This window comes from Strongylocentrotus purpuratus, unplaced genomic scaffold, assembly GCF_000002235.5.
Source record: "Strongylocentrotus purpuratus isolate Spur 01 unplaced genomic scaffold, Spur_5.0 spur5_scaffold_9, whole genome shotgun sequence".
NCBI classification, from domain to species: domain Eukaryota; kingdom Metazoa; phylum Echinodermata; class Echinoidea; order Camarodonta; family Strongylocentrotidae; genus Strongylocentrotus; species Strongylocentrotus purpuratus.
Window position 1 is genome coordinate 25,945,713 of NW_022145615.1, and position 16,117 is coordinate 25,961,829.

The window sequence follows — 16,117 nt, forward strand, 5'->3', positions numbered from 1 at the left end:
GTCACACACATACAATTCACCGGGACAATACACACTGCAGTAGAGTAAACTAGTTTGATGTTTACAAAGTGTAACTTGTAATATACAGAAATATGGCTTTCGGATTGTATACATTACTAGAGGCAGCTTTATTATGCATAAATGCTATTGCCATACTTAACGAAGAGAGATTTCTTAGCAAAGGTGAGCTTCCCCTTTTTTCACTTCTGTTGTTCATGCAGACCCATGTATGTGATTTGGTGTCATGTGGGCCTAGTCAATATCAGTATTAAAAATCAAAATTACTTTAGGTCTAATATTTATTTTCAGATTTATAATGTGTGTGTTTGATTTAAGTTTTGATTAGTAATTTTTAGACAAACAATGGTGTGCTTAGAAACACCTGTATTAAGCGCCTAATAAATGTTGTGCATTGTTATTATTATTAACAAGATTAATATTATTAGATCTAAGCAACTTTATGTATCAATGACATCGTAGTACATACATACAATGTACATGTATATACTAGTGACTAGTCTATACCTTTTTTCTTCTTCAGTTGGATGGGGAGGAGACCAGAGTGTCGGAGGCTTTGGAGAGGAGCCTGGAATGAAAGCTCAGATCATCAACCTCATCCGATCGATACGTCTAGTCATGAGAGGTACAGTAGGCTGAATTATACAGTGGGGTGTTGTTGTTGTTTGGGGGGAGCTGGGAGGAGGTGGAGGTACTCTATCAGCCTTTACACTCATTCCTGAGCATCGCATAGTTTAAAATTGTTTGATAGTACTGGAACTATTGCGTACTTTTTCATGAAAATGTGGGACAGTCTCTGTAAATGAATCACGCTTGACCGTGTTGGACCAATTATTTGACTACGGTAGGATCTAGGAGTGAATTATATAAATATCAACATGTGCATGATCTCATTTTTAGAAGTTATGTCTCATAAGTAATAAATTCAAATCGGCACAAATAAGATTTAGACTATAGTACATGTACCTTCGAATAATGCCTAATTTGCCTAGAGTTTGTCTTCTGTCAGTTTGTTTAGCTTATGAATACCACCAATATAATTATACAGATAATATTTCTCTCATTTTATTTCTATTCTTTGACAGTTCCACTGATCTTCCTCAATGCAGTCACTATAGTGGTAAAGCTAATACTTGGATAGCAGGATTTGATTCTAAATAAAAAAAGACAATGGACATGAAGTAATGCAATAAATAAAAGGGTTTAGAAGATTTCTAACGACATGGAAAAGAGGTAGTCCATGCCACATGTATACTGATCTTATTGGAATACAGCTCGGTCATACCTTGGTCACGCCAATGAGACCGACACCAGGCTGACCACAGATGGAACAGACATTTCATCGGTCTGAATGGCCAAAGAGTCGGTCAATTTGGAGTCGACGTGGAGTTGGTTTGGCGGTGTGACTGAGATATCAGCGACTACACACAGCTGCTAGACTAGATCCGGTTCTAGGTAGGACAAGATTGGTGAAGATCTGCTACTTGTAAGCCAATGGCTCCTGATAGATCCGGTTCTAGGTAGGACAAGATTGGTGAAGATCTGCTACTTGTAAGCCAATGGCTCCTGATAGATCCGGTTCTAGGTAGGACATGATTGGTGGAGAACTGCTACTTGTGAGCCAATGGCTCCTGATAGATCCGGTTTTAGGCTAGATCCGATTTTAGGCTAGATCCGGTTGTAGGTAGGACATGATTGGTGAAAAACTGCTACTTGTGAGCCAATGGCTCCTGATCGATGGATCAAGTTGGATTGAAGGCCAAAAACAGCGAAGATGTCCAATAGCAACGTCATCATCGACCTTCTATCACACATTGCTGGGTTTGGTTGATTTCCAGTAGAGTGGCCCTTCCCAATGGTGGTCTTATGTTCATACATCCCTATGTTATGACATTCATAATCGGGGATACCAGTGTTTATTCTCTTGCCTGATTTCCGATCTCGTCACCTCTCCGTTCCATGAATTTTTAGGCTTCATCGTGTATAGAATGTATGCTTCTCTAACATTTTTGGGTATCTTTTCAGGCGTATGGAGGAAAAAAAGCTTGTATCTCTAACATTAGATATGAAGATATGCTAGTCAAAGATGGAAATATTGAATTAGACAACCTTTGTATTACATTGTAGACCCAGTGTAGTAGGCCCATGTATGCCGTTGGCTCTGCATTAAGGCCTGCCCTAATTATAAAGATATCTCCTATACTTTATGCAGGCCTGATAAAAAGCTGATTTTTTTAATTTTTCCCGATGTTTTCACAATTTTTTTTTTCCTCCCGATTTAAAAAAAAAAAAAATCCTGATTCCCCCCTTATTTTCTCTATTCTTCCCTATTTTACCCTATTTTTTCCCAATTTTCTAACTTGAATGGGGGGGAATGTTGTTAGATGCCATTTTTTCCCCGCGAATCCTCTTCTTTTTTTTTTTACTCAAGGGAGGCGTGGTTAAGGGTAAAACAAAAAAAACTTTTTTTTTTTTTAAGTGCTCACTATCACCCCTGTTTATGTAGAAAGGTATTGGATAAAAGCGTTTCTCACCGATTTATGCTAATGAGTTTTCAGCACTTACTGGTGTGGCGGATCCAATTGTATCTGTTCTCTATATAAACTTCTGTGCTGGTATTCAATTCAATACTTGAATAAAGTTCATAGTTTATACAAGTTTATAGTTATATATATAAGAGAAATGGCCTATGTCTTGTTCAGATTACCGGTACATCTCTTTGCAAGCTGACTTTAAGCCAAAATGCTTTGCCCTGGCCCATCTTAAGTTAGACAGGCAATCCAAAATTTATGCGCAGTAAATTCGTTTCAAATGTGCACTTATTAATTATTTTGTTTTCCTCGATACCTAAAAGCTTATCAATGACTTATATTTGACTTTATGTTCTCATAATATTTTAGTCTATTCATGGTTTCATAATTCTAATTTATAAGCAAAATCACTACATATCATCTGTTGAGAGTCAGAAAGGCATTAACTCTGTGTTAAAGGCCATCTGTACTAGTTTGGCCAGGGGGGATTAGACTGTAGTAAGGTCACTGACAGGTGGCAATCTCATCAACTCGGCTCTCAATTAACATAAGAAAAAGAGGATCATGGGGGACCAACAGGCACCGATCGGGTATTGTATAGAGGGAGCAAGTAGCTACAAGTAGTACAGTGGGGCTTTAAAGTACAGTGTATATGATTAACAACCTTCTGGCTCCAGACAGACAATACATGTATGTGGTATGGGTATTTGAAATGGTGTAAAATAATGGAATTTCAATGGTACTATCATTTCAGTTTTGATTTTTAGGAAAATGTGCCTGTGACGAAGTACTACTAACACGTTTATTTTACATGTATCTGTGTTGTATCGTTGATTGTATTTCCGCTTATCTTCAACATTTCTTGTGTATGAAATTGCTTCAAGCTCCAACTACGGACACCTACATGTTATGTATATCTTTCTTAATATTAAGTATTGTAAATCCAATTAACCCAAGATGAGGTATGTCTTCAATTTTGTTAACATTTCAATGTAAATGCTGATAGTACAATAACTTGTAAATAAAAATACTAAAAGATATTTACAGCATTATGAAATTGTGTTTTTTTTAGATGTTTTGTGTAATTCCTATAATAAGAAATAGTACCTTTCTCTCTCTCTCTCTCTCTCTCTCTCTCTCTGTCTGTGTATCTCTCTTTCAATGTCTACCTCTCTCTCTTTCTCTCTCTCTCTTTCACCGTCTATCTCTCTCTGTCACTGTCTCTGAGTCTACCCCCCCCCCCCCCCCCCCCCCCCCCCCGTAGCGCTCTATTACTCTCCAACCCCACCCCTCTCTTAATTGAGGATCATTATTGGGACACTTAATGACAAATTTTTTTTTAAAGCTATATCAAATGTGTAAAATGCCCAGGATGGGGGTAATTATGAATCTGAACAACTTTGGGGGCAGTTAGTTGCCCAACTCATTGATATTTAGCCAAGTTTGTAGTAAAATAAGTTCATATCACTTGACAAAACATACAGAAGTAGAGAACACAAGTTGATTGGGCAATGGACACATACTCTTCCTCATTTTTTTAGAGAGCAAGATTGTAAAATAGTTTCCATTTTATATAACTACAAAATCAAAGTGAAGACCATGGCAATAGGAATCTATCAAAAAGTTCAATTTTTTTTTACTTTATCATAACGAGAAATATAACAATGTCTTCTACAGACCTGCCAACCAGTACAATTTAAACGTATTTTGTATGATTTTTAGAAGTAAATACAACGGTACAATTTTCCTCAATAAAATACGATTTTTCAACAACAAAAAAAAGGTGAAGTATTAAAAGTATCATACGAGCATCTCACATCAGCAATTTCAGGATGTTCATTGGTAAATCGGTTCATCAAACACACCAGTCATGACGAAATCGTGCATATTCAACCAATGATCCATACAAAAATTTCCTCCTGTATGTAGGAACTGTAAGAGGCATTGATCCGTGATTTTTATATTTTTAATACAACTTTGTCAATAAAATACAACTTTGGGGACTAAAGAATACAGTTTTTGAACTCCGGAGGTTGGCAGGTCTGCTTCTAGTACATGTAAATTGCTTGGAGAACACTTTCACACGGCACCCTGCCCCATGATCTAACCCTGTTCTGCTCTTTCCCCTCCCACGGAAGCCTGCTAAGAAAGGCGAGATGATTTTCATAAGCAAATTCAGATACTCCATGTTAATATACTTTAGGATGCGGCAGTCATTGTTGGTCAAACAGCTTGTGAGCGTCAAGTAACGCCCTGCTGGAATGCTCCCCAGAAAGTGGAGATTGTGCACACATTGTGTGCCAGCAAGCACTGAATCCAATGACCGGGGTAATAGTATATTTGTAAAGCGCTTAGAGACATTTGTATTGATGCGCTATATAAAAATTAAATATTATTATTATTATTATTATCTCCCAGCGAACTCGACACAAGTCACACAATACTCCTGAAATACACACATAAACTGAAATATGTTATTAGCACATGTAATTTATTGCAATTTAAGATGAAACAAAGAAAATGTTAGTTTTGATAAATTCTGTAAAATTCTGTGCATATATTCATTCTGTTTTTCTAATTCATGCATATTCAGATTTAGCGTATCAGTCTATATAATCATTCACAGCTTAATTAATAAAAGTCTTCTTCAATTTAGCTTTGCAGAGAATATACCACAATGGAACATCACTCATGCATACCCTGGTACTTGAAACCTTCTGTCAAACATAAACATAAAATACATGCTCTTTGTGGAGGCCATTGTTCAGTCTTAAAACTTTTTCAAATTTCTGATCTTTTTATCAAAGAATCCCAACTACAAATGTGACCCGCTATGGCAAAACCTGTGCTGTAAATGTGCTGTAATAATAATAATAATATTCTGTTTTTATATAGCGCTCAATACATCGATCCAACTATGTGCCTAAGCGCTTTACAGATATATTATTACCCCATAGGAGCCTCCAAAATCAAAATTGAGTGGTCATAAACACAAAACTTAAGAAGTTCAAACTTTAAAATATTACCCTATGTACCAATTATACACTGGAGTGCGAGTTGATGAAAAATAAATTAAAAAATGAATATGAGTAATATTACTTTAGTACAGGTATTGAATATTCGTTAATGGTGAATACTTTTTTGTTAAACATAAAATAAATAATCAAGTTGATAAAAATTCTCACTGATTAAATAACTCCCAAATTGATTCTTTTTTTTTCTTTTCATTCCAATACACTCAATGACCGGAAAAAACATTACAATCATAAAAGTGGCTATCAAAGTCTTATACTCACATACATGTACACTTAGTTCAAATCTTCATTTTTTTTAAAGAACTTGAATATCATAACTTTATGGTATATTTGTGCAGGAGTTCTATAAAGCACACAAGAATTTAAAATTTGTAAGATGAAGGATAGGCACACAGTTAGTTCCTTTTACTGCCCATGTCTTTGTAAAATGACCTATAACGTAATAATGTCTACATCGTAAAGTACATGTATGTGTACATGGTATACATGCATAATGTACTTCGTATACATGGTGATTCAATATTGTAGGAAACTGTCAAATGTGCAACATGCAATATATCCAAATTGCATACAAATTAAAGTAAGACTTATTCTACGTAAACAAGGATTTCAAATAGTCATGTTTCTAACTTTCTGTGAATTAAGTACATGTATATCATGGTAAAATCCAATAACAAGTGTAACAACAATTATAAGCTATAGATGCAAATTTACATGGAGTAGGCCTATCCACTTCCCATGTGCAAGCACATACAGACGATTGAATCGGTGAAATATTTGACAAGGAGAGAGAAATATAGACCTATTTATATGCAAATGCGTAAGATTTGAATTATGGGAATATGTTACGACAGTCTAACATGCTTTTAATAGCAACCACCTGTACAGAAAGACCACCTGGCTATCATTTCCACGTGTGTTCAAGGAAAAGACCACCTATCCATTAAGACCGCTTCTTTTATCTCTCGCCTGCGGTCTTTCTATATCGCTGTTTTTTATCATTGAACATGGATGTTTAGAAGAATCACTGAAGATGCTGTGTAGAGTTTGAAATGTCAACATTTACAGGTCACTGGAGGTGTCGCTACGGATGTCGAAGTCAAATTCATCGGACCCTGCTACGCAGTCGAACTCGATGGAATCGATGTCGACGTCTGGAACCTGAAGGTGATAATTAGAAAGGACCAAGACTGCTTGAAAAAGAGTATGATTTAATGGTTGATACTTTGATAATGCATTTCCTTTTTTTAGTGGAACATATGTTCTTGATATTATTTTTTCCCAATGAGAGCATGTATAACAGGGATTTATACCGGGGTACTTATAGCATGGCATTTGGTCATATGAAAGGGGTACGTGGTTTGAGGGAAACTAGAGTTATAATGAGATTAAAGTACAAATCTGAAGGGGAAAATGCTGCAATGTATAAAAAAAATTGCAAATGTGCCCAAAAAATGAGCGTGAGCAATGAAGACCTTCCTACTCATAGTCCTGGGGCCCTAGCTGTTTCATAAAACTTGTTATCTATGACAACTGCTTAGTTTCTATGACAAAATTGCGCTCAGCCAATCAGATGCCACGATTTCAGTACCTTATAACAGTAGCTTGTAACTTGTTATTGCTATCAAGTTTTATGAAACAGGCCCCAGAAGATAGTGTTGAAATGGAAGGAATATGATATAAAGAGAATGGAGAGGTGTGGGAAATAGAGAGAGACAGATAGGGGAGAGCAAGAGAAAGATCTCCAGATTTCAGAAAAACAAAAATCGTCGCTGTTTTCACGAAGTGACGGTAGTGAAACAAAATTGCATTCACTTTGCGTTACGATTTTCCTCACTACCGTCACTTCGTGAAAATAGGGACAAAATGATTCACAGGATTTGGGAAGGGGGGATTAACAAGAAGCATTTCACTCACTCACTCTTCACAGCATCATATGGAGTTTGTATGACTCAGTAGATAATTTGTTTATCAAATTATTTATTTTTATAAATATTTTCTCTTTTAAGATTTGAAGTACATGAATTGAAAGCTGTTGTCAAGAATGACAACATCAAATTGTACAAGTATGATACAGTATATTCATGTAGGAAAAAATATTCATCACAGGATTATATAACGTACATATGGTGGTGGACTTGTTATACCATGTGTGTTAGAAAGTGAAATCCTTACTAAATATTGCAGAGCATGTGTGTTGCGATGAATGCATGCATGGCAATAATATATTGGCAATGGTATGTAATGGTAAGCAAATGTTTAGGTGAAAATTAAAGTACTTAACAGGTTGTTGTATAATGAAGCCTAGAATTTCAACCAGTTTTAAACACACCAAGTCCAGCTTCGCACCGAATGTACATTCACAGATTTATACAATTTTGCTTATTTTTTGCAATAGAGATTTATCAGATTGATCCCCTCTCAAATGAAGGTTCAGACTCTATACAAATCTTTTCTCCAACAATAATATCACACCTTTTTAGATTTGGCGTTTCTTTTAGGATGTGAATTCATTCCTGTCATGTTGTACAGCCTCATGTTGAGCTTTAGGAGGGCATATACATGTATCTGTTATCAATTCTAACTTTCATTCTCTCTCCATCCGAGATGCAACATTCAAACAGTTTTCACACACACATTCATTCAAAGTAGAACTGTTTCAGAGAACTTTTTTTGATATCAGAACACTTCAACACACACAGAATCTAATCATGTTTTGCAGCACTAAAAAAAAACATAAATGTGCAGGATAAGGAAAGGATGATGTACACACAAAAATTGCCCAAAGGAAAGCATAGAGCTTTGAAAGTCCAGTTTTAACTATTCGCCTAGCAGATATTAAATATATCTTCAGGGGAAGGAAAGTAATATGTCAACACAAAATGTAATTCCTTGAATTGGAGCATTTAATATTTGTTTCCGACGTATATTTTTATTTTTTTAAAGGGTAGAAATTAAAATATTCATTGTAATTTATTGATTTCAAAATTAATTTCAAGAGATATAATATTAACTACCACAATTTTCTTTTGAAAATGTTTGAAATGTAAAAATTGTTTTATTGGTGTCTCTTTTGCACCTCTATGTTACTGAAACATTAATATTTTTTATGATGATATTTAAAATCTTTACTTTTTATCACTTTTATTGATTTTTCTCTCTCAACTCTATATTTTTGTATAGATAATCACTTCATAGTCAGGGTAAAATATTCCAAATACAGTTTACATGCACAGGTATGTGGTTCAATAGCTAAATAAATGACAAAGCAGAAGAGTTAAAGTATAATGATGTCTTTATTATTAAGTATCACAGCAGAGTTTTAAAACATACTGTGGCAAATATTTTTAAAAATCAATTATGACCAAAGATCAATTACACAGGATATTACAGCACTTTAATAGAATCAGTGCAATGAGCATTCAAAGCAGAATAAAATAATTTACGCAATTAATTAAACAACAGAAAATATCCCCAAACTACAAACTCAGCCAATGCAATAAAGCTTGGTATAAACAATTTTTGATTTTAGGGATCATTGATAGGCATTTTAGGAAAATGAGAAGATGCATGAGATAGCCAAATTGTTGTTTGAAAAGAAAATTTAATCTGTTTTTTTTTTCTTTTCTTTTTTTTCAAAAAGGTAATTTCAATTTCAAATCATTTTTTTATATCAGCATAAAGTTAGAAAACACACATTATCAAACATACTTCAATGGACAAGAATAAAAAAGAAAAATCAAAGATAACTCAAAACAGCAAGGCAGTATTAAGACATTGTTTTTGATGGACGTATTGTATTTTTCTCAACCTCGATATCAATAATAATGAAATTTTTAAAAATATAAATACTCTGAAGCTTGTAATAAAATTCTCTATTCCATAGAAGTTAAACTAAATACTACGTTTTTGTGAACATGTGCTTTATCTATGCATGCATAAGACACTGAAAATAGCTTCTGAAAAGTGAAAATGAACGGCATAAATACATGTGATAATGGCAGCAGAAGGTTCATAATAGAACTAGATCAGATTTATATTATACATGTACATGTAAATGTATATTTAACTAAAACAACCACAAAAAGTGCACTTCTTGTACATGTGTGATGAAATAATGATAACAAATTACCCTGCAGAAATATCTTCATATTTTCTCCAAGATTTTCTTAATAAAACTTAGAATTTATGGTATATTGTAAGTGTAAAAGGATTTACTTATACTACTTTACCGCCACTTTTTTTTAATTAAATTTATCGTCACAAAAGATTTTTTCTGCTCTTTCTACACATTTCTCGAATTCAATCTAAACAGACATCATACTTTGTAAAGTCTAACTATATGTAAAAAGTCCTTTACTACAGGTGTACAAAAAAAAATTCTCTATTTTATTTCACTAATCTTATCATGCAAGTCCAATTTAAGTATTTAACAAAACAAAAAAATATTATATAGTAATGCAGCATAAAATATTATGAGAATGACTGATATTTCATTCTTTTATTTCATTTATCAATATCAACAACACACCATGTAAATTCTGTATTTAAAATAAAATCTTTGAAAGCAAAAAAATCATTAACGTGCAGCAATAACTCATTTATTTCATTTAAAACTGCTTTATTTCAGTTATTTAAAAAAATCACAAAGCAAGTTCTATATTCTAAGTATCTAGTAGATCTAGTAAATCAAACCTCATTTAGAAAACACATACATCAATCTATTTTAGTTTTATATGCTTTTGCTTTCGGGAAGTACATGTGTAGATGTGGCTACTTCTTTTTTTACTTGAGCTTTCAGTAATCATGTTAAGATCATGTAGGTATGAACTATGACAAAATTCTTCCACTTGTACTGCAAATTCAAACATCGAAATCGCCATAAAGTCCTTTCATATTTCATCCACATCGGCATAACATATTATTGTCAGTCCAATGACTAAGCATATTAATGTACATAGAAAATCATTTAAGTCTTCAAGCATTTTCTTAGAATTTAGCTCTATTTTCCACTCTCAAGCAAAAATAAAAAGTAAGTTTTGAGAGTTCATGATGATAGAATAATTATGAGAATGATGAATCCAGTCATTGATTGATCAGTCTGTGGTGGACATGGCTCTTGACAGCACGATGGCAGGATGACGGCAATGATGTGAGGAGGAGGAGGCAGGGAGGGGTAAAGATACCGATGAAGATGCAGTGAAATCGAGGCGTGAACGGCTCTTAGTGGTGTGATCTGGCCCCGTCACCTTGATGCGAATGTGAAGGGAGGTGGTGATGTGAATGGACTTGACGAGGACACGGAGGGAGCGCTGGAGCTCCTTGAGCGGCCCCGCCCCAATCAGCCTCGCCTCCAGGGCGGCTTGTCTCCAAACATCCCTGGTATCATATGGGTGCATGAGGAGCTTATCATAGTTCAAAGTGCCTACATGAGAGGGGTGCGGCTTTATTCCCTTCAGACTGGGTGGGGGCGGGAGAGGGGGGTCATGAGGGGGACTCCATGCCATACCTGATGCCACGCCCTGCAGCAGGTCTACAATGGCTACCGGTAGTCATTGGGACCGGGTGCCATTTTTGGAGTAGGAGTGGTCCCCTAGGGGCGATGATGGGGTGCTTTCAGCAGCGACATGCCCATTGGACGCGAGCTTGGAAGAAGAAGTGTCTAAGTATTGTCTCACCTGATGCGGCACCTGCGGATGGTTGAAAGAATCAAGGATGGCAAGGGTTGATTGTTGATACAGAGTTACAATGCTGGCTCTGAGTGTCACCAGACTCTATCAGGACGGAGTCACACATTTAACCCCTTTACACCTTCCAATATTATCAATATACTTCAAGCATTAGTTCATTAGTCAATCTCACATTGCAGCAATCGGGCGATGGAAGAACTTAATTTAATTTAATTTAATTTTAATTAAGGAACTTTACATAACTATCTTGATCTAAGGAGACACCAACGAACGAACCATCACTCTATCACCACATACATCTACGATCTGTATCATTCTCGCCCTCTTTCTCTATTTTCATCCTTCTCTCTAACTTTCTATAATTCTCTCAGAATTATTCACTCTAAGCTCTTAATCACAATCGTCTCTCCCTCTCCTTTCCGCTTAACTTCTCCTGTTATGCTACAAGCACACAAAGCCTTCATCCTCCCCTTTTCTTTCCATATACATGTAGCCATATTTTTGTAAATCTATCCCCAAATTCACAATATACAATGAATAGCTTCAATTAATTGTCTAGTTCTCATCCACCGCCCTCAACAATGTCACCTTCACAAATTCATGTCATAAACTTCCCCATCCCATAATATGTACAATCATATGTCCTTTGTTTATTTCATGCTTATATTTTTGAAATAGGAGAATGGCTGCTTGCAACGAATCATCTTTCTGAGACTGAAGTAACTTCCCTTTATTTGGAATTTATTATTATATCAACTAATCATGTTCCTTCTTGTTTAAATATATGAAACAAAATTTGTCTCTTTCAGCTGACCTTAATGAAATTATGGGTCAAATTTGGGGGGACTTTTGACTAATTTATTGAGAAATGTAAATCAATAGTTGGTTTGATAAAATGATATGATTTCAAGGCAAATAGTCTTGATTCAATGCCAAGACCTTGCTGATAATGGAACAGTCAGACAAGTCAACGTCAGCAATCTTGTGATACAATGCTTTTGAACCTTGATCCCAATCAGGTGACTTTCAAGTGACTTTCACGATTGTTGCTGATGAGTCAACAAGCTTGTGAAATTGTCATTCAAGTTTGATCAACTGATTGCGATGCTGTTTCACATTGCAACAGGACTGATAGTCTGTTCACACTCAAAAAAATACTTGTAAAAAATGTTTCTTTAAAATCATAAGCATGTATACCGGTATCATGGGTGTCGATCCTTACGTAATACCTATTCATCAGGGGGGATGAATGAATAGATCATCCCCCCCTGATGAATAGGTATCAGTTACGGATCGACACCCATGACCGGTATTCAAACTGGGTGTGGGGGGATTGACTTTCGGGGACTACTTTGGTGTGTTTTTTGCGATGGGATTTTATTTTCTTCATAACCCATTGTCGATGGTTCTCCATATGAATGTGCTACATCTGTGTATTAAATTATTCCCCTCTCTAACTCAGCTAAAATTGTTTGTCTTAAGTGATATTTATGTGCAAAAAGCCTTACATTTGTGAACATATGCTCAATTGAATTTATCCCTGAATATTTAAAGACATTGCCTTGACTGCTTTTGGTGGCTGCCTATCCACATCTGGGATACATATTTCTAAATCTTTTATGATATTGCTGTGAGATGTTGCCGTTGCTATTTTGTTGTATTTCTTTTGTATTTTGAGTTATTGACACTGTTTTATTATATTGTGAATATCTGATTGCTTTGTAAAACATACAATATCAACCTTGAGCTGCATGTCATGTTGATTTCTTAATAATCCAATTCAATACAAAAAAAATATACAAAAATACATCCTGCTAAGAATCTAGGTATGGAAGATTGGATATATACATAACGTGAAAAAGGGGATAATAAAAAGAAACATTCTAAAAATTAGATTTGAAGAGGGCAGTTGACCTTGACGGTGGGCCAATCATCAGTGTACGCTCACTATAAGCCCCGCCCAGTTATATGGTGTGCATATGATACAATGTTCAGATGAGAACAGGGACCCGTTTCATAAAGCCTTTTTTCAAAGACCAATGACAAAAATCAGTGACAAATCTGCTGATAACCAATCAGAAGCAAGGATTTCAGTAGCTTATAACACAAACTGTCATTTGTCACCGATGACAAGTTTTGTGAAACGCCCCCCTGGACCTGATTCTTTATCAAGTTTTTGTTCAAAATCTTACTATATGACTTTCAGCCTCAAAATATCAAAGTACTCATTTCATACATGTAGCTAAATGGTTTTTGTATACTTATACAATGAATTTTGTTTGTCTGAACTGGGGGATAAAACTATAGGGCCTTATCATGGGAGATAGATAGAATAAACACTGGAACCAACACATATCATCTTGCACCAGAGCTTGACAATGGATGCTGATGCACTCATATTACAAAGATATCCTACTGATGTCTTTGAAAGATTCATGGGAAAAGTCAGACAGACAGGTTCTTTATCACTATTGAAACTTTGTGCTCTAGGGGATTTTTTTTTATTTTTAAAGTAATGATTGCGTCCAGACTACAAACTTAACAACACTATTGAGGACAAAATCTTTGGCAGAAATAATCATGATAAATTCAAGACAAATACGATTTATCACTGGTGAAATCTTGCATTCAGGGAGATCTTTTATAACTCATTGCTTCAAAACACAACTACACACTCAACAGAACGCACTACAAGGAGTTATCAAAGGCAAGTCCTGTCTTACAATTAAGCCTGTGTATAAAGCGAACAAGGAGCATTTACAGACTTAGTAGATAACATGGATTTTGTTAGGTTTTTTTAAAACTAGGGTTTGGGGCTAATAGTGCTTTGTAGATATTAAGCAGCATAACATTTGCGACACACAAGCTCACATAACCACCCATCACACAGACACTGCAAAGAACTGAAAGAAGCAAAAGCAAGCTAAAAAGCTAAATTAAGAAGCTTGTCCAACTATGAAACTACAATAGAGTAATACAAAAACAAATTATCGGAGCATGTTTATATATACTGATGAGACTATTAAAGATGAAATGATAAACGTACATTGAATAAAAGAATACCACATGCATACTGATGTATAAAAAATAAACCCCATTATTCTAGTTGCAGAAATATATAATAATATATACATGTAATATATTATGCCCTTTATTGATGAGACTAAATATGGGAGGTTTAGTGAAAATAAAGTTTGAGTTGTTTTGCCCCCCCCCCCCCCTACCTCTTTGTTGTTTTAGAGAAATTTATGGTTTGGAAGGAGTAAATAATTATATGAGAATAATATTTAAAGGCTGATTGTTAAAACAGGCCCTCTCTTTTGGTAATCAAAATCTGACATTAAAAATGTCATATTTATTGGAATTTCTGGAACAAATGAAAAAGTTGTCCACCATAAGGCCCATAAAGTCACAGTTACATTATGGCATTACATAACATTCGGCCGATTCCGAATCCCAATATTTATGTGTTTAGAAGATTTTAGAATTGAGAACTTCCTTTCATATCGTTTGCCATATTTTGTTCAAACTTTCATCAATCTGTTTCTCTGATTTTCAGTGTTCTTTTAGAGCAATTTGCTATCAAGGTTGGATTTCCATTTCAGGTATTTGGTAGATTTTGGAGAACATTAAGCAGTCACAATTTCCCCTTTTTTTTGGTGGGGAGGGGGGGGGGATTTGAGGGATCAATAAACGAATACATGTACGACCAATAAGGAATATGATAATACCATATGATAACTGTGATAAACAATACTGAAACCACCAAGAAGAAGGCTCGTTCACATATACGTGCTGTATTAAACCCCCAAACGGCTTACTGGGCCGTATGTGAATGAGACTTTGATGGAAGGAACTGGGACTCACCAGCCACTGAAGAGGTGTGGAGGAGACCAAGAAGTCGGCTACAGACAAGGAGATGTTGGACATCTTGTCCAACTGTTGCTTAGCGGTGACGAGGACGTTGGCGGGCAGATCTCGGATTGTCTGAGCCTGCAAAAAAACAATTTTTCTATTTATAGAAGTAATGTATTTTGTGTGAAATATAGAGATCCTTTATGATCAAACAATAAAATAAATCAAGCATTATAATGATATCCCTATATTTGTATGCTTTTACTCTGTTTATTTTAGGAATTCTCAATTGGATAAATTATAGCTTCTTTTTTAAATAAATGTGTTTCAAACAATACTGGATATGTAAAATATCAATAGGGTTTGATAAAAAGAAGGGGACAAAAAAAAAGCATGTAAATTTGTATTGTATTAGTCTTTCAAACACATTTCTTCTTCTGGTTTAATAGATCTGTCTGTGAAACAAACAAGAACAAAACTGAATGAAGACTGTTTGTAATGTGCAATTAAAGTGTACATAAGATACATACCTGAAGCCCTTATCAACTACTAAAAGAATACTATAAGAATTCTTATCACATCATCATTCACGATAAAGAAAGGAGCAAGGTTAGCCGGAAGACTAATTTGAAAACAAAAGATAAATGCAGCAGACTCGAACAAAACAAGCTAACAATGGGATTGTCAGAAATATTAGCAATATTTAACATATCTGAGGGGGGGGGGGGGGGGGGACTAGGCCACTGGTATATATATATCAAATGATAAAGGAAATGGACAGATGCAAGGGAAAATGGAAGTAACATACTTTTAATGCTCCACAGATTGACAGGGAAGAAACATGATTTTTGCCCCTGACTATCAAATGATAACATGATAAGGGGGTCTTTGTATGAAATGCATGAAGAAAGCAATGCATCAGATGAAATAAATACAAGTATATGAATAAGTAATGCATGTATGCTTTGAGTTCAGAATGGAAATGTTT

At 35.1% G+C, this 16,117-nt stretch overlaps 2 protein-coding genes across 5 annotated transcripts in view; one reads left to right on the forward strand and one right to left on the reverse strand.

The window, feature by feature from the left end:
• The first annotated feature begins 5 nt into the window (after positions 1-5).
• On the forward strand, positions 6-1,567 carry LOC593244 (immediate early response 3-interacting protein 1). The gene is made up of 3 exons (XM_792729.5): positions 6-183; positions 542-643; positions 1,104-1,567. Exons 1-3 carry the CDS (start codon positions 93-95, stop codon positions 1,157-1,159), a joined length of 249 nt encoding a protein of 82 aa, XP_797822.1. The 5' UTR covers positions 6-92; the 3' UTR covers positions 1,160-1,567.
• Positions 1,568-5,019: 3,452 nt separating this feature from the next.
• Positions 5,020-16,117, reverse strand: part of LOC581019 (perilipin-2) — a 28,046-nt gene continuing 16,948 nt past the window's right edge. For 3 of the 4 annotated variants that reach the window (XM_030977171.1, XM_030977173.1, XM_030977174.1), the window contains exons 8-9: positions 15,142-15,267; positions 8,862-11,274 (exon numbers count right to left, since the gene is read on the reverse strand). In XM_030977171.1, coding sequence (XP_030833031.1) covers positions 11,137-11,274; positions 15,142-15,267 — 264 coding nt within the window. In that variant the 3' untranslated portion in view covers positions 8,862-11,136. Of the gene's footprint in view, positions 6,746-8,861; positions 11,275-15,141; positions 15,268-16,117 lie in introns of those variants that run through there. The other variant, XM_030977172.1, reaches the window with a different exon arrangement.